The sequence below is a fragment of the Amblyraja radiata genome, chromosome 16 (genome assembly GCF_010909765.2).
Source record: "Amblyraja radiata isolate CabotCenter1 chromosome 16, sAmbRad1.1.pri, whole genome shotgun sequence".
NCBI lineage: Eukaryota > Metazoa > Chordata > Chondrichthyes > Rajiformes > Rajidae > Amblyraja > Amblyraja radiata.
In genome coordinates, this window is record NC_045971.1 from 17325243 (window position 1) to 17343755 (window position 18513).

At 43.4% G+C, this 18513-nt stretch overlaps 1 protein-coding gene across 1 annotated transcript in view; it reads right to left on the minus strand.

Annotated features, from left to right (window-relative positions):
- The window catches only part of vat1 (vesicle amine transport 1), a 44104-nt gene extending 25908 nt beyond the window's left edge, over positions 1 to 18196 (minus strand). The window contains exons 1-3 of the mRNA XM_033035260.1: positions 17677 to 18196; positions 10967 to 11177; positions 294 to 464 (exon numbers count right to left, since the gene is read on the minus strand). Coding sequence (XP_032891151.1) covers positions 294 to 464; positions 10967 to 11177; positions 17677 to 18027 — 733 coding nt within the window. The 5' untranslated portion in view covers positions 18028 to 18196. The remainder of the gene's footprint in view (positions 1 to 293; positions 465 to 10966; positions 11178 to 17676) is intronic.
- Positions 18197 to 18513: the final 317 nt, after the last annotated feature.

The following is an 18513-nucleotide window of genomic DNA, read 5'->3' on the forward strand; positions in this document are numbered from 1 at the left end:
TCTTGTTATTCTTTGTACATTCATGCACCTCTTAAACACCACTATTGTATCTGCTTCCTCCACCACCCCTGGAAAAGTGTTCCAGGCTCCCCCCACCACTGTGTTTATAAATGAATTGTTTTAAATATATATATATATTTTTTAAACTTGTCCTGCTTATATCTCCATAAAAATGTCCCCCTCTCACCTTGTAGCTGTGCACTCTAATGTTGGACATTTCCACCCTGGGAAAAGGGTTCTAACTATCCACCCTATCAATGCCTCCCAATCAACCACCCAGTCCACCCCATTACCTTTGGGGGCAATCTTGCGAACTTCTTCAGCATAGTCCAGGGTGTTGTAGTCAATTGGGTGAGACACGCCATTCTCTTTGATCGTTTCATGTTTGGAGGCGGAGGCAGTCCCAAAGATGGTCACGTCTTTAACTAGTTTGCACAGCTGTGTTGCAGCAATTCCTACACCACCTGCAGTGAACAATGAGAGATGATCAATGCTGCAAACTGGTCAGTGCATTTGAACAAAAAATGTAACAAAACCAAATCAAGACCACCGTCAACGTTCAACTCAAACTTTAAGAAATCAGGAGAGAGCGGTCACAACCCATCCTTCGCAATTCCTGAAGCTCCATACAATTTTTCCAGCGGGTCTTTAAAGCACTATTTAACATGGGAAGCAATAAGCATATACAAGAAATTATTAATTCACACGTTGGATCTTGAACTGCACATTTTCTGAAATGAATGTAAACATTCCTAAAGGAATATTAGAATCTCTGGGAAGGAGGATATGGCCCAGACCATCACACAAACCAACCTCCGCTCCATTTACACTTCACACGGCCTTGGCAAGGCCACCAGCGCAATCAAGGACGACTCTCACCCAGGTCACTCCCTCTTCTCCCCTCTCCCATCAGGCAAGAGGTCCAGAAGTGTGGAAACACACACCTCCAGATTCAGGGATAGTTTCTTCCCAGCTATTACGAGGCAACTGAACCATCCTGTCAAAAACTAGAGCGCGGTCCTGAGCGACAATCTACCTCATTGGAGGCCTTCGGACAAGGTAATCGGACTTTACCTTGCACTAAACATTATCCCCTCCATCATGTATCTGTAGACTACGGATGACACTATTGTAATCATGTTATAGTCTTTCCACCGACTGGTTAGCATGCAACAAAAGTGTTTCACTGTACCTCGATACACTTGACAATAAACTAACTAAACTAATAGTTGTCAGGGGTGTTATTCAACAAGGAAAAAGGGCATTCTTTATTGGTTTTCGAAAGGTTGATTAATATTTCAGTAAGGCAGGTTCTGCTCAGGTACAGAAGTTAAAATCAGCAAATCTGTACCCGAGAGCCTTTTTAAACACATATATACTGGCCTACATGGTCACGCCTCTGGGACCAAGTACCTATGTTCCCCAGTTGCCTTTGATTTATCGTTTAACCTAATGAAGGCATCACTGGGATCAGCTTCAAGTAATAGGTACCAGGTATACTGTTAGTCACTGGTAAAATAAAGCCCTAGTTAGTTGGTTTTAAACAATTCCTTAACTAATGAAACTTTGGTCAACTTACTCAAAGACTCAGAATATATTAGTCATCCGGCAGGTAAATCCTCCATTTCCCACAAGGATGTCTACAGTTTATTTTACATTTCCACTGGATCCAAACAATCCATCAAGGTATAGAAGCTTAAAAATTAACTCGAGGTTTAAAAGTTGTAACAATCAGGAATCACTTGAAAATAACTCAGCTGGCTGTTAGCCAACTCTCCTTCAAATGAAGACTTGCTGAAAGTCAAGTGTGTCTGTCCGAGTGTGTACGCTCATGCACTTTGGCGGAAGTAAAGGCGCAGGCTATTCTCTAAACGGGGAGGATTCAGAAACCGGACGTGCAAAGAGACTCGGGAGTGCTGGGGCAAGATTCCCCAAAAGGATAATTTGTAGGTTGAGCTGGTAGTAAGGAAGGCAAATGCAATGTTAGCATACATTTCAAGGGGACTAAAATAAAAAATAAAAACAAGGATTTAATGCCGTGGCTTTATAAGCTAGTGGTCAGACTACATTTGGAGTATTGTGAGCAGTTTTGGGCATCATGTCTGGGTGAGGATGTACTGGCGTAGGAGAGGATCCAGAGGAATTTTACGAGCATGATCCTAGAGTTGATTGGGTTAACATATGTGAAGTGTTTGATGCTCTGGACCTGTACTTGCTGGAGATAAGAACGAGGAGATAGCATCTCCTTGAAACCAACCGGGTAATGAAAGGCCTTGCTAGAGTGGATGTGGAGAGGATGTTTCCAGTAGTAGGAGAGCATCGGACTAAAGGGCACGGCCTCAGAATAAAAAGGACGTACCTTTAGAATGGAGATGAGCAGGAATATCTTTAGACAGAAGATGGTGAATCTGTGGAATTCATTGCCACATAGGGCAGTGGAGGCCAAGTCATTGGGTATTTTTAAAGTGGACTTTGATAGGTTCTTCGTTAGAAAGGATGTCAAAGCTTACAGAAAGAAGAAGGCAGGAGAATGGGATTGAGGGGAAAAAAAAAAAAAGGAAATAAAAAGCCATGATAAAATGGTGGGGCAGACTAAAAGGGCTGAATGGCCTAATTCTGCTCCTATGTCTTAAGATCTTATGTTAGTGAATTACTTAACTATTTATGGAAATATGGTGGCAATTTGTGTTACATTGGATTTCGCCAGATATATTTTGCAAGGGCTGCACAGTGGCACATGGGTAGAGTTGCTGCCTTGGAGCTCCAGAGGTTTGATCCTGAATATGGAGTTTGTACGTTCTCCATGCGAGTTAACTCCAGGTGCGCCAGTTTCCTCCCACACATCCAAAGATGTATTGGTTTGTAGGTTAATTGGCTTCAGTAAAATTATCCCTTGTGTGTAGGATAGTTTGTGGGCGTGCAGGGCGATTGCTGGTCTGTGTGGACTCCGTGGGCCTAAGGGCCTGTTTCCATGCCGCAAGTCTAAAGGTCTCAAACACCCTCTCAGTATTATTTCTAACATTTGTTTGCCATTGTGGACATTTCATAACGGCCAAAATATCAATTCTAGTCGCGTCCCATGATTGATGAATTTGGCTGGCCTGCAAGAACTAATCCCCTGCTTTTGGGTACTTGAGACCAACAGTGTTCACCCAAAGCTTGGGTTTTTGGGTTCAATTTTTCATCCGATATAGAGCAGAGAACCCAGTCAGCACTGCACTGACACAGCAGCCCAGAGTGTTTTGGCACTCATTGCTTAACTATGAACTCCAGCATTGTTAAAATATCCCAAACAAATGCTAATCTTCCTACTACCAACCTAAATGTCTGGTGATATATTAATATATCATGACTACAGGAAGGTGACTGGAGCACTTAAAAACAACCATTTTTTTTTGGCAAAGATTTGCAAGAATAGAACAAGAACTGTATCGTATGGAAACAGGCCCTTCAGCCTGCTTTATCCACACTGACCATGTTAGCAACCTGGGCTTGTTCCCATTTGTCTGCATTTAGCCCACAGCCCTCTAAACTCTTCCTATTCATGTGTTTGCCCATCAACACAAAAAGATGGAGTAACTCAGCAGCACAGGCACCATCTCTGGAGAGAAGGAATGGTTGACGTTTCAGGTCGAGACCTTTCTCCTTCCCACGCATGTATCTGTCCAAATACCTTTTAAAAGTCATCATTGTATCCGTTTCTTTAGCTTCCCCAGAGTTCGTTCCACATATGGACGATCCCAGAGTGAAACGGTTGCCCCCGAGGTCCCTTTTAAATCTCTCCCCACTCACCTTATGTATATGTCCTCAAGTTTTAGAATCCACAATCCTAGGAAAAGGACAGCAAGTGTTATGAATGCCCCTCATGGTCTTGTACACCTCAATAAGGTCAACCCTCAGCCTCCCAAGCTCCAAAGAAAAATGCCCCAGCCTATCCAACCTCTCTCCGACTCGAGCCCAGGTAACAACAATCTCGTCTGCACCCTTCCAACTTTGTGACATCCTTCCTTCAGCTGCTGGCATGTGCTCCTTTAATCCCACATTTTAGTGGGATTCCGAACAACTTCTAGAGCAAGAGTTCTTCTAGAGTCTTAGGTTCAGGGAAAGACTAATGGCATACAAACGAGAATGTTTGGCACTAAAAACATTAATCCACAACGAGAATTGTCACCACACCAACATTTAACATTGTTTTAACATTGAAAACAAACATTTCCAGTTGAAGACGTCATCTTGGCTTGTGCAGATTTCCGCCAAAAACAAAGACTCAGTTTAACAAGGATAAAATATCTTCCAAATGTTAGTGTCTGATAAACAATCTAGATTTGAAGATGGAACAGCATTTCGGCTCAGCACTGCCCATTTGTTGGTTTTATTAAAGATCAAATTATTTGGCAGCAGCAGCGAACAGTTAGGTCACAATTTCCATCTGATATTCATGCACTTATAAATAACTTATCCATCACCACACATTTTAATCTGGTTCCATTTCCCAGTTTCTCCCAATTCCTCCGTCTATACCGCATCTGCACTCAGGATGAGGTGTTCCAAACCAGGGCATTGGAGATGCCCTCATTCTTTAGGGAACGCGGGTTCCCCTCTTCAACTATAGATGAGGCTCTCACCAGGGTCTCCTCTATATCCCATAGCTCCACTCTCCCTCCCCACCCCCCCCCCCCCCCCCCCCCACGTCACAAGGACAGAGTCCCCCTTGTCCTCACCTTCCACCCGACCAGCCATCGCATACAACATATACAACTGGGTGCGTGATTGGTAATATTTTAGTGAACCATATTATGTATGCAGATGATCTTGTGGTCTTTAGTCCATCTAGCGCTGATCTCCAGCAGCTCCTTACTATATGTTCCGTGTATGGTGTGGAACATGACATTAAATATAATGCTAGTAAGAGTGCTGTTATGGTCTGTAGAACCAAAGAGGATAAATGCCTAAAATATCCTGTTTTTAAATTGTCTGACAACAATCTTAGTGTCTGTAATAGGATAAAATATCTAGGGCATATTATTACAGAACAAATGACAGATGATGAGGATATTTATAGGCAACGACGCATGCTGTATGTACAGGCAAATATCCTCTTGCGTAAATTTGGTGAGTGTGCAGATGTGGTGAAGATGTCGCTATTTAGAGCATACTGCACACCCCTCTACACTGCGCACCTGTGGTCGAACTATTTAAAGACAAGTATGCAGAGACTAAAGGTGGCATATAACGATGCCATGAGAACACTGCTAAGGCAACCTAGATGGTGTAGTGCCAGTAATATGTTTGTGGCTGCAGGAGTCAGTACTTTAGAAGCTATCCTAAGACACCACATGTATAAATTCATTTGCAGGATAAATGACTCTAAAAATGTGCTTATTGTGGCCTTGACAAACATAAGGGTTAGCACTACACGCTACGAATCCCAGTTGTGGAGACACTGGTATCGTTGTCTCGTTGTAGGACATTGATCATCTTTTAATCTGGATTTTTAACTTAAGTATTGTGGGTTTTTGTTAAATATAAATTATGATGTTTTTATGTGATATACCATGATTTTATATATATTTATGATATTTGATATGCAATGCATTTTTAATGTAATGTTGCCCCTTGTCTGGACCTTGAGTCTGTAATAAAGTTTATTATATTATTATATAATCCTCTGTCATTTTCACCACCTCCAACGGGATCCCACCACTGGCCACATCTTCCCATCTCCTCCCCTTTCTGCTTTCCGCAGAGACCATTCCTCCGTAACTCCCTGGTAAATTCGTCCCTTCCCACCCCCCTTAACTCCATACAAAGACCCAAGCAGTCTTTCCAGGTGAGGCAGAGGTTCACCTGCACCTCCTCCAACCTCATCTATTGTATCCACTGTTCCAGGTGTCAACTGCTCTACATCAGTGAGACCAAGCGTAGGCTTGGTGATTGTTTCGCCCAACACCTCCGCTCAGTTCGCAATTACCAACCTGATCTCCCGGTGGCTCAGCACTTCAACTTCCCCTCCCATTCCGAATCCGACCTTTCTGTCCTGGGCCTCCTCCATGGCCAGAGTGAGTCCCACCGCAAATTGGAGGAGCAGCACCTCATATTTTGCTTGGGTAGTTTACACCCCAGTGATATGAACATTGACTTCTCCAATTTCAGGTCCTTGCTTTCTCCCTCCTTCCCCTCCCCTTCCCAGCTCTCCCACTGCCTATTGACTGCGCCCTTCCTTTATGTTTCTCGCCTCCCCCCGACATCAGTCTGAAGGGTCTCGACCCGAAACGTCCCATTCCTTCGCTCCATATATGATGCCTCACCCGCTGAGTTTCTCCAGCATTTTTGTCTCTACCATTTCATGCTGTCTGATGCATGTGCCAAGTTGAGGAATGGCTTCAGTAGACCAAGTTGATCTGAATGATTTCAACCTAAAAAAACATTGATTATCTAGAGATAATTATCTCAAGAGGTGCCACAAGATGGTCTAAATAATGCTTTGACAGTAAAATCTTGCAACTTTTCTTCACACATTCAAAATGAGTTTGCTGCCATTCCAGGGCATTTTTTCTTCATTAAAAGTCAGATTACATAAGATTGCATTGCATTGTACAACTGGTTTCCCCATCACGATTTGAAGCTGGCCAGTATTCATTGAATCTTTGCGCAATTTAACTGCCGCACTACAAAGTTTTGTTTAGAGGTACAGCGCAGAAACGGGCTCTTCAGCCCACCGAGCCCACCAGCGATCCCCGCACATTAACATCCTACACACACTGGGGACAATTTACAATTATACCTGGCCAATTAACCTACAAACCTGTACGTCTTTGGAGTGTGGGAGGAATCCGGAGATTCTGGAGGAAACCCACACAGATTACAGGGTGAACGTAAAACTCCACAAGACAAGAACCCTTAGTCAAGATTGACCCCAGGTCTCTGGCGCCGTAAGGCAGCAACTACACAGCTGCACCACCGTGTCGCACTCCCTTATAAAAAAACGTATTTTATAAGAACGGAAATTGGTTGTGGAAGGCACCCGTTTTATTAATTTCCAGCAAACATGTCCATATTTTGTCACTTATAGCATCAAAGGCTGTTAACTGTATAAAAATGATTGGAATTAACATATATGTCTTTATTGATACTATCACTTGTAGTAGTGTTATTAACAATACATATTGTGGTTTTTCATTTTTTTTTTTTTTTTTTTTTTTTTCCGTTTCTCTTTTCTTTCTTATATATAATCAAATTATTATTTAATCACTCTCTTAATGATTTATAACTGTTCTATTCTTTTTCTATCATTATTTCTAAAAAAAATAGTAGATAAGTATTACTAGTGTTTTACTTAATGCAAATTGAATTAATTTGATATAAAGTTGTTTGAAGCATTGTAATTGATTACCTTTAATAAAAAAATATATTAAAATAAAAAAAAAAAAATGATGGAAACCCTTTCAATATCAGGGTGGAAAAAGAATGAGATCTCTTTACTGTTCACCGTTTTGTTGCTGTTTTTAGACTATGTGCAAATTGCCTGCTGCATTACAACAGCAGTGTCTTCAGGCAATACTCCGATTGCTATGTGCATGTTTCACAAACAACATGCACACAATCCTCACCAGTGAACAGCAACCGGCGAGTCCATGAGGGGAGAGGTTACCCACTATGCAACCGAATGCCAAGAGGCAAACAACTGGCAGCTGATACTCACACAAGACCTTGGAGGAAACATATCTATCACTACCTCTTTGTTCCTTGTGTGGGTCCACAGACTATCACTGTTGGAAAATGGGGAAAAAAGAAACTAAATTGCAACTTTAAAATAAAGTTGAATAGAGTTGCTATATTGCGGTTATGGAATTGCAAGTCAGGGGCCGAAAGCTGTAGAAATCGAGGCTTGCTTCATGCAGGCATTGGACATTTTCAAACCATCACCACCACAGGAGTAGTCTCAAGCTTCCAGTCTCAGTGAAGTGACCTGAACAAATGCATGTATAGCAGATTAGCCCGCACTGTGGTCGTGTTACCACATCAATGGTCACAACATTATTCTTTTTTTAAAGTAAGATAAAAACGGAAAATGCGAGAAATACACAATTTAGTTCCACCAATGATAGTCTGTGGATCCATACAGGAACAAAGAGGTAACATGTCAGGCAGTATCCTGGGGGAAGGAGGGAGGGAGGAAGGGGGGGGGGGACACACACACGGAAGGATGGAGGGAGAGGAAGAGGAAACTTTATAGGGCAAATGCCCTTCAGAACTGCGAGCAAGAAACAAGTTAGTTTTGTGTTACCAGAAATGTGGGGAGGGGAGGAATTGGTCTCACTAAATTGCTCCCTACTGTGTAGAGAGTGGCTTTGAAAGTGGGATAACATAGAAATAGTGTGAATGGGTCATCAATGGTCGGCATGGACGTGGTGGGCCGAAAGGTCAGTTTCCATGTTGTATCTCTAAACTAAACTAAATTAAGTGTTTAGCAAACCAGTCGCCCATATCTGAAGGTGGTCTCAGCCCAAAACATCACCCATTCCTTCTATCCAAAGATGCTGCCTGTCCCACTGAGGTACTCCAGCATTTTGTGTCTATCATCAGGGTAAACCAGCATCTTCAGTTCCTTCCTACCCAATTCTGCACATGGCTATTCCAATATCGGGAGAATCACATTGAATTAGAAGTGCAATGAAATCACTACTGCACATTTTGCATCACTGGACGGTGGGAAGAGATAGCATTACAGAGAACGTGACAGGGCTTAGAGAAAGTGATGGGTTGGTAGAAGTGGAAGAGTGGGCTAGGTTGAGAAGACTTTGGCCCTTGCAGGATGCTGACAGGAGAGAATGTATCTGGAAGGTGGAAGAACATTGTAAAGTATAATTGATGAATGTGAAGGAAAACAAGATCCAAGGGAACTCCGACTTAACTCTGGCTCGAAAGTGTTGAAAATAGGCGCGGACAATAGGCAAGGCAGTTGACGGCTTGTCAGCTGTGTTAATGGGAGAATAAGATTGAGGAACACTTTGAAGATGTTACACAATGTGGAAACTAGTGTACAAACAGGGAGCATGCAAGAGTCCTCACAGGAAGCAATATGGGAGGAAGTTAAGTAAAGATAGCCAAGAGCTGGAAGTGGATGTTGGTGCCTAAACTGTCTGCTGAGATGCAGACTGAACAAACAGAAGCCGATCTTGATTAATTTTCCAGTTCTGTATAATTCTACATGAAACAAAGCATAGATATTTGATTCTCTAGTAAACCAAGTATGGTAAACTGTGCCACAATTAGTTTCAGTGAGCAGAACAACTTCTGGACAGGAGTTCAAGATCCACTTTTACATATTTTACATTTGGCACCATTAACAGAAATGTTCTACTTTTAAACTTCAAGTGTTAAACTTCAAGTGTCAATTCCAGGTCCTAAATATCTTTTACCTGAACCAATGACTACTTGGTATTGTAAGATGGCATTTTCCCCACGTGGTACACAATTTAGAGCTTAGGATAGACACAACATTCTGGACTAACTAAATGGGTCAGACAGCATCTCCAGAGAAAAGGAATAGGTGACCAAAAGGAAAAGGAATTTGGGTTGGAACCTTTCTTCAGATTGAAAGATAGAGAAGGCCAGAACAAAACAGGGCTGGGAACAGATGACCTCAGGAAGGATGGAGTCCACACTGGCTCATTGTTGGCTGGGGAACATGTGGCAACAACAGGGTTACAAGGATGTGAACAGTGGAACTGGTAGGATGACTAGGGTAGGGTAAGGGGGGGGCGGGGGGGGGGGGGGGGGGGGGGGGGGGGGGGGGGAGGGAGAGAAGGTATGCAAGAGTTACTTGAAATAAGATAAATCAACATTTATACTGCTGGTTTGTAAGCTGTCCAAGCAAAACAGGAGGTACTTAGGATATGTTCCAACTAATGTTAATGTTCAACACTAACCTCAGAGCCTTTACAAAATTCTTCTCGCAAAGCTTAAAATAAAATAACACATTGCATCTGAGGCACAAAGTTGATTGTGACATTTGGTCCATGAAAGAAATTGCATTTGAACGGTTATAGGCATCACAGTTGGAAGGAGCCTCTACAGATAAGTGAGTTTGGCATAAGTAATACTTAAAGGGCTTGACAAATACCATTGTTTGTCTTGAATTCAGTTCAGTAATACATGCAGCACAAACTAAACATGGAGACTTGAAGAACTAGCTTAGGAGATACTCAAATGACTTCTGCATTCCATGAGCTGTAGGGAGATACTGGGCAGCCTGGAAATGGCATTCCTTGGTGCGCAGGAGGCAGAGGAGTGATCTTATAGAAGTATATAAAACCAAGAGGAGAATAGAGAGGGTAAATACACAGGAAATCAAGAACTAGAATGGATAGGTTCAAGACGAGGAAAGATTTTTTATAGGAACCCAAAGGGCAACGTTTTCGCATAGAGAGAAGCAAGCACATGGAACGAACAGCGAAAGGAAATAGAAGCAAAGAACAGTGGATGCGGGTTTATACCAAAGATATACACAAAGTGTGAGAGTAACTCAGTGGGTTAAGCAGCATCTCTAGAGATAAAGGATAGGTGACATTTTGGGTCAGAACCCTTCTTCAGACCCATTGCCTGAAGAAGGGTCCCAACCTGAAATGTTGCCCTTCAGGGATGTTTGAACATTGCAGGTTAGTGTTGAAGGAGAGAGGGGAACTGGTGGCGGGTAGTTGGCACAATGCGAATCACTTGCTCACAGCACTAAAGATTCGGGTTCAATCATGACCTCAGGTGCTCCAGTTCTCTCACGCAAATTTAAAGATATGGTGGGTAATTGGCCATAACAAATTGCCCCAGAGAGTAGCCAAGTGGCAGAATCGATGGAGTCCACACTTGGAGTACTGTGCAAAGTTCCAGTCGCCCAGCTACAGTGTATTCCACGATAACAATTTAATAACATGTACACAAAACTATGGAGAGACAGAGAAACTCTTACCAGCTGCCATATGGATGAGAATTTTCTGATTTGGACGCAAATTTGCGAAGTCGTAGATCATCATGTATGCGACCAAGTAATTGATCGAGAGAGCAGCAGCATCTTGAAAGCTCATCCCTTCAGGCATCAAGAATGTACGGGCGACCGTGGTCGCCACCAGCTCTGCCCAAAGTCCTCCATCCAGATTTAGCACAATTACCTTGTCACCAACCTTGGAAGAAGTGGCCAGAGTTAGTAACATAATTGGCAAACAGTTGCAAAAAAAATGACAGTGCTCCAGGGAAATACAGCGAGGTTGAGGTGAAAGGCCAATTGCGTAATGTGAAGGGGTGGGTGGGGTTGGGAAGCCAGGATAGTGTGGGCACTGCATCTTCCTGGGCTTTTCCAAGGTGTTTTGGCACAAGGGACAGGAACTCCATTCTATTCCCATTTCTTTTTCCAGGATTCTGCGATCAAAATACATTGGTGATCACATTAACGGGAAATCCTAGATTACTTCACACCACTGAACGTTAAATACTTAAGTGCTTCAGTGTCCGATACAATGATCAGTTTAGGGGGATATGAACCAAACGCAGGCAAATGGGGCATCTTGGTCTTGGTTGGCATGGATGGGTTGGGCAGTCGTGCCCGTTTCCGTGCTGCATGATCCACACTCGATTGAAGTTGTGCATTGAGTTGTATTGTTCCTGTACAATACTCTTGAGACTGTGTAGGAAGGAACTGCAGATGCTAGTTATATAGTGAAGAAAGACACAAAGTGCTGGAGCAGCTCAGGGAGGCAGGCTTGACAATTGAACATTGCTGGAGAAAAAAAAAAGCTGGGTGACGTTTCGGCTTAGAATCTTCCAACCCTTAGATTCCAACCCGAAAATTCTACTATCCTTTTTCTCCAGAGATGCTGCCAGACCCGCTGAGTTACTCCAGCACTTTGTATCTATTCTTGGGACTGTTGTGGGTCAGCTCAGAACAAGTACCAGAGCTAACATCTCTTGCACGCCCAGGACATTTAGATGTTGACTGCTACAATGGTAAGATTGGAATTCCTGCAAAATCCACACTTGACTACGAACCTTTATAATTCCTGGCCCCGCACCTTTGGCCTAGGGCCAGATTCTTCCCACAGGCAAGAATAAAAAAAGTGCCTCAGTGCATAAGTTTACAGCAGCAGGCTCACAACTGAAGTATTTATTAGTGAACTCCTGCAGTGCCTAACCATCACATCCACTTGGAATCAGAACCTAAAGCATTGGAGTCTGTTCCAGTGCCATTTCTACACAACCCAGTCATTCCATCTTCTATGGAGTTGCATTGAAGATTTTTTTTTTTTTTTGTCATTCGTCATCTGTATTTAATGTTCATAGGACTGTTACACTGCAAGTCCTGTGAACCTCATCTACTGCATCCGCTGCTCTAGGTGTCAGCTGCTCTACATCGGTGAGACCAAGTGTAGGATTGGTGATCGCTTCGCCCAACACCTCCGCTCGGTTCACATTAACCTAACCGATCTCCCAGTGGCTCCGCCCTTCAACTCCCCCATCCATTCCAAATACGACCTTTCTGTCCTGGGCCTCCTCCATGGCCTGAGTGAGGACCACCGTAAATTGGAGGAGCAGCACCTCATAATTTCACTTGGGTAGTGTACACCCCAGCGGTATGAACATTGACCTCTAATTTCAAGTAGTCCCTGCTTTCTCCTCCCCTTCTCAGCTCTCCCTCAGCCCACTGTCTCCGCCTCTTCTTCTTTTCTTCTTTTCTTCTTCCCGCTCCCGCCCCCCCCATCCTCACATCAGTCTGAAGAAGGGTCTCAACCCGAAATGTTGCCCATTTCCTTCGCTCCATAGATGCTGCCTCACCCCTGAGTTTCTCCAGCATTTTTGTCTACCTGCAAATAAGAATGTCATCATTCAATTGTCAATACTTTTCCCAATTCATGGTTCTTACCTCAAGCCCTAAACTGCACTGCCTTCATGCATATATCCAAAAGAAAACCACAAGGCAATACCAAAATAAAATTGTCTCTGCAAACATGCACAGAAGAGCAACATCTATCCTCCAAGTCGATGATGATCACCAGTCAGAGATTTAGTACCAGCACCAGCATTGGACATTCTCCAGGGTCACTACCAGGAAAGGTCAGAGACTGGACAATCAGTCGCAGTTAGAGTAACCAAAGCAATGGTCATCTACACATGCATTTATAGCTAATGTTATGTTTTGTTTGTGGGCGATTCTGATCCAGAGAGTACAATACACCTTGGGTTTAATCAGCAGTAGCAGTAGCAATTTTCAATAATTGAATCTCGTAGAAAGTTCAAATTGTGCCTGGAAATAGAATGCAAGCCAGGTTCTTCGCAACGCTTGCTCGTGACTTCATTGGGTTCAAACATGATAGGATCAGCTCCATTAGGAAATAAATACTTTAATACAGCATTGTTTGCTTGTTTTGCTGCCCTTGGAAATTCTGTTGCAATGAAGCATGTCTGTAATGACTAATAAGATAGTTATTCGCAAGGTCTCCTTCCATATGACTAATCTCCAAAGGGACCATAGAAGGAAGCTCAAAAATTTAACTTCTCCCCCGCCCTGCTGCAAAAAGAAAATTCATCCACAATTCAGTACCCTGAAGCAGCAAGTGTGTTTATGCAAAAGAAAAGCCCTTTTCTTGTGCCTTGGTGCCCCTCCCCCAAGCAGCTGCATCGACACCACATTCAGAAACAACTTCATCTTTAATGACATTGACTCTACACCACTCGAATGTGATTTCTTCCAAATCGAATACCAGTGTCTGTTTGCAGCAGCAAGCCTGCAGTCCAAGGGATAGATGTATGAAAAAAAAAAGTGCTGATTTTTAAATCTTATCCCTCTTCATTTTACAAACTTTACACTGTCTAAAAGCGAGACAATTTCAACTAACCTTTCTTTAACCATAAAAAAAAATAATGGCATCATTCAACATTCAAGTTCCTTCAACACATCAAACTGCCAAATAATCTACCCCAATCCCTCAGGTGTTACAAATTGCATAAACACAAATGTATCCTTTAAAAAAAAATTCAAAATTAAAACTTCCATTTTACAGCACTTCTGCCGAGTCTCACTATTTATCCAGGCATTAGGTAAAATAAATTAAGTTTTACAATCTTTCCTCTTATTTACCAGAAAAACTTCTATAACATTGGACATTCATATGAATTTCAACAACAGTTCCTCAATTTTTTCGCTTGTTTAAGTTTAGAGATACAGCGCTGAAACAGGCCCTTCGGCTCTGTGCCGACCAGCGATCCCTGCACATTAACACTATACTACACCCACTAGGGACAATTTTTACATTTACCAAGCCAATTAACCTACAAATCCTGTACGTCTTCGGAGTGTGGGAGGAAACCGAAGATCACGGAGAAAACCCAAGCTGGTCACGGGGAGAACGTACAAACTCCGTACTGACAGCACCCGTAGTCGGGATCGAACACGGGACTCCGGCGCTGCATTCGCTGTAAGGCAGCAACTCTACCACTGCGCTAACGTGACCTCAATTGCGTTGTGCAAACCAAACATTATACTTTTGTGAAGTTGTATGCCACACAACTTGAATAGCAGTTGAAGATTACCAAATCCCTTGAGCCTGTTATGCCTTTCAATAAGTTCATGGCTTGTATGATTCTTGCTTCAACTCTATACCTGCTGACCCCCAGCAACCTTAACCAACTTGCGTATCAAGAATGCATATCTACCTTAAGATTATTTTCAAACTCCACTTCCACCATCCTTTGGCGAGGAGTGTTGAAGTCACTCCTCAGGAAAAATTGTCATCATAAGTTACATGTACAAAGAATCCATTCCACATCTACCCCATCAAGATCTCCCTCCACTCCCACCCTTCAGAATCTTCTGTTCATTTAAGTCTCTTCTCAATTTTGGTTTAAAACTCCAGTGGATCAAGCCTAGATTGCCCCACCTCTTCACAGAGAACCCATGCATTGCACGGAAGACATCCTCTGAACTGTTCCAATGCACCTCATCTTTCCTTCGACAAGGAGATGAACATATAAAGTCATCACAGCTCAGATACGAGGGACTGCATATATGAAGTCACAGTTGAACACTGCATAACTAAATCATTAGCAGTGTTTTTTTAATGAACCACCACATTCAACATGTATGTCAAGAGAAAGGGTGTACACAAAAATGTGACAAATATCAAACGGCATTCAAATACAACAGAAATGCAAAAATGCACACCAGGCCATAAGGGAATTAAGTCACAAAATGTTGGAGTAACCAAGTGTGTTAGACAGCATCTGTGGAGAGCAAGGATAGGTGACGTTTTGGGTCAGGACCCTTTCACACAAAGTTCATAGCATGCTTCTTAAAAGGATTCAGTTGTCCTAGATTATTTTGCCCAGAAACAGAAGTGATGTGTGAGAACGTTGAGGGACAGGTCAATTGGCCATATTGTGTAAAGACTGCACTATAGAGCAGGGTTAATTAACCAGTCTTGTTCCATCCTTCATTTTGGATAGTTCGAACAAGTGGATGGACTAGCCTGAAGAAGGGCGTTGGCACGAAACATCTCCTTTTCCTTCTCTCCAGAGATGCTGCCTGTCCCAGCTGAATTACTCCAGCATCTTGTGCATATTTTCGGTGTAAACCAGCATCTGCAGTTCCTTCCAACACATACAATAGTTCCTCAAGCTATTCTACAATGGTAGATTAGAAACCAGGCAAATGTTGGATGACTCCATCACTTATCTTGCAGGGCCAAAGTCACATTTGCCCACTCAACTCAGTGTCCACAAAGCAGCACTGTCTATACCTGCAGCAACATATACAGAAGATAGACACAATTGCTGGAGTAACTCAGCGGGACAGGCAGCAGCATCTCTGGAGAGAAGGAAAGATGGGCGTTTTGGGTCGACGCCCTTCTTCAGGCAGTATATTGTAAGTCCATCCACTTGTTGTTCAAACTTTCCAAAATTAAGGATGGGACAAGACTGGTCAATTAACTCTGCTCAATATTGCAGTCTCTAAACAATATGGCCCAGAACTCACTCCTGCTCAAACCCAACACCTCCACACTCAACCACACCTCACAGCCCGATTCAAGCATTCTAGATCCCCTCTCCCCATTCCTTCCCCAGAACTGCAATTAGTCTCCTCTGAACCTCACTTCAAAAATCCACCTTCAACATTTGGACAACCATTCTATGACCATCACTGGCTCAGTATCTATATATTTTCACCTGACCACATCTGTGCGGCTGTCACCGCCAGGTCCGATAGAAGTACATAAAATTAAGAGGGGCAAAGACAGGGTAGACAGTTCAAACCTTTTTTCCTTCTAGGGTGAAAATATCAAACACTGGAGGCCATTGCTTTAAGGCGAATGTTCAAAGAACACGTGTTGGGCGAGTTTCAAAAAAAGAGTGGTGGGTGCCTGCAACATACTGGAGGTGGAGGCAAATACTGGAGGTTGAGGCAAATATGATAGTGGTGTTTAAGAGGCCTTGGCAAGCACATGGATATGGATCAAATTCAGGTAGATTAGTTTAACTTGGCATTGTGTACAGTACGGACACTGTGGGCCGAAGGGCCTGTTCGTGTGTGACATCGTTCTATGCACTGCATGAATAAGAGTAAAGGCCTGACTGATGCTGTTAACTGTAGTCACACAGCAGGAAGGCGCCATACCAATCTGGTGAAGTTATTGGAGTAAGATAACAATAGGAACGCAACAAGTGGAAATATATTCTTTTCCTCACGGCGAAGAATGCAAATAACAAGCGGTCTGGCGAGAGAAAAAAAAAATCCGCACTGCTGCAGGGCGTGTCCAGGGTCAAGGAGATGGTGGGGACGTGGTCACCTCCCATTGCAGACAGCAAGTTCATTCCTCTTTTACTCCCCAAAGCCTTCGAATGAAAGCAACAAATGGTCCCAACCTCGGGTGTGCAATGAAGTGGGAGTAAGTAGCGGGTAAAAAAAAAAAAGCAGAGCACTTCGAAAATATTCGGGATAACGTTATGTCTGCGATCAGAATTATTTGTTGAGAAAGTCTGCACAGAGAGAGAGAGAGAGAAAAAATATGGCATTCTTGGAGATCCCTGCAGTAATATAGGGCGGAGGTGGGAGCACAAAGGACAGGTCCCGTTAGACAATGGGGAGGAAATGGGACGTGATATCATTTCCAAATTTATTTAAAACATCTGCTGCTCTACTTTCCTTCAAGAACACCGTAATACTCTAACGCTTGCCTGTTCTTAAAAGCTCGGATAGAAGCTAACTCCGCGGGGAAACATTTTTTTAATGTAAAGACCTTAGATTCTCACATATCAACCACACAGCCCAAACATGAAAGGCTTCACGCTGGGGTCCAGAGTCGAGATACTGCTTGGAAGGCGACTGGGTGGGTGGGGTGGGGGGGGGGGGAGATTGGGGAGGAAGAAAAGAGGCGAGAAAGACAGAAAAAGTTTTGTCTAGGCTTCACTTAACAAAAGTAAAACTACACACACACACACACACATTGAAAGCCACGCTGAAGGCTCAAGGAAATTCGGCCGCAGTCACGTCGATCCGTTGTCCGCGGAGACAGGGGCGGTGGCTTCACTGCCAAGCGAAGCAGCGCCTTCATTTAACACACACAACTCAATTGCCGAAAGGACTCCCGGGGGCGGAGGGGGGAGGGTGGACATAATTCGCAGGTGACACCTTACCTTTCTATCGGTCACATCGTCCCCGAGTGCCTCCACCACACCCGCACATTCAGTGCCCAGGTAAGTGTGTTTGCTGATCACCCCCTGTCTGACCAACAGGTCGGTGAAATTCAAGCCACAAGCGTGCACTCGCACCAGGATTTCACCTGCTTTCAGCACCGGGACACCCTTCCTGACGTCGACCTTCACTTTATCATAACCCCCGGGCCCCGTGAGCACCACGGCTTTGTAGGAAACCTCTGGCGCCGGTTCCTTGCTCTCTTCTTTAGGCTGCTGTGGTTGTGGTTGTGGCGGTGGTGGTTCTTGCTGCTGTTGTTGCTCCTCAGGCTCTTTGATTTCTTCCCCGGTCATATTTCCCCCCCCTTCAGCTGCTTTCAAATTCCCCTTGAATTAATAGAACCCACAGATAAAAAGGCTAGCTACACTGAACGCAGGGAGAATCAAAACGGATCTTGCAAAGAGCAAAGCCCAGCTGCCAACGTCGTGATAGTGCAGCCAATACACTGCTAACAAGGAGCAGAAATTTAAAGTGCAACCCAACGTCACGGAACCGTCAACCAGTAGCTGGGTTTTTAAAGCGCGTCACCCTAATTTTTTTTTTTAAACCATCTGCATGCAATAAGTTCAGCCTTATATGAAATATAGCAAGCATTTTTAAAATATGTCCTCGTTATATTGCTCAATTAATTAAGCAGAACTGATCATTTTTTTCTACGGGACCTCTCTCTTCCCCATTCTCACCCAAAAGATGAATAAATCTAATATTAACAATATATGGCATTGGTCACTTCTTGTGGTCACACCACCCTGCTGTATCTTTCTCTAATCTGGCCTTAT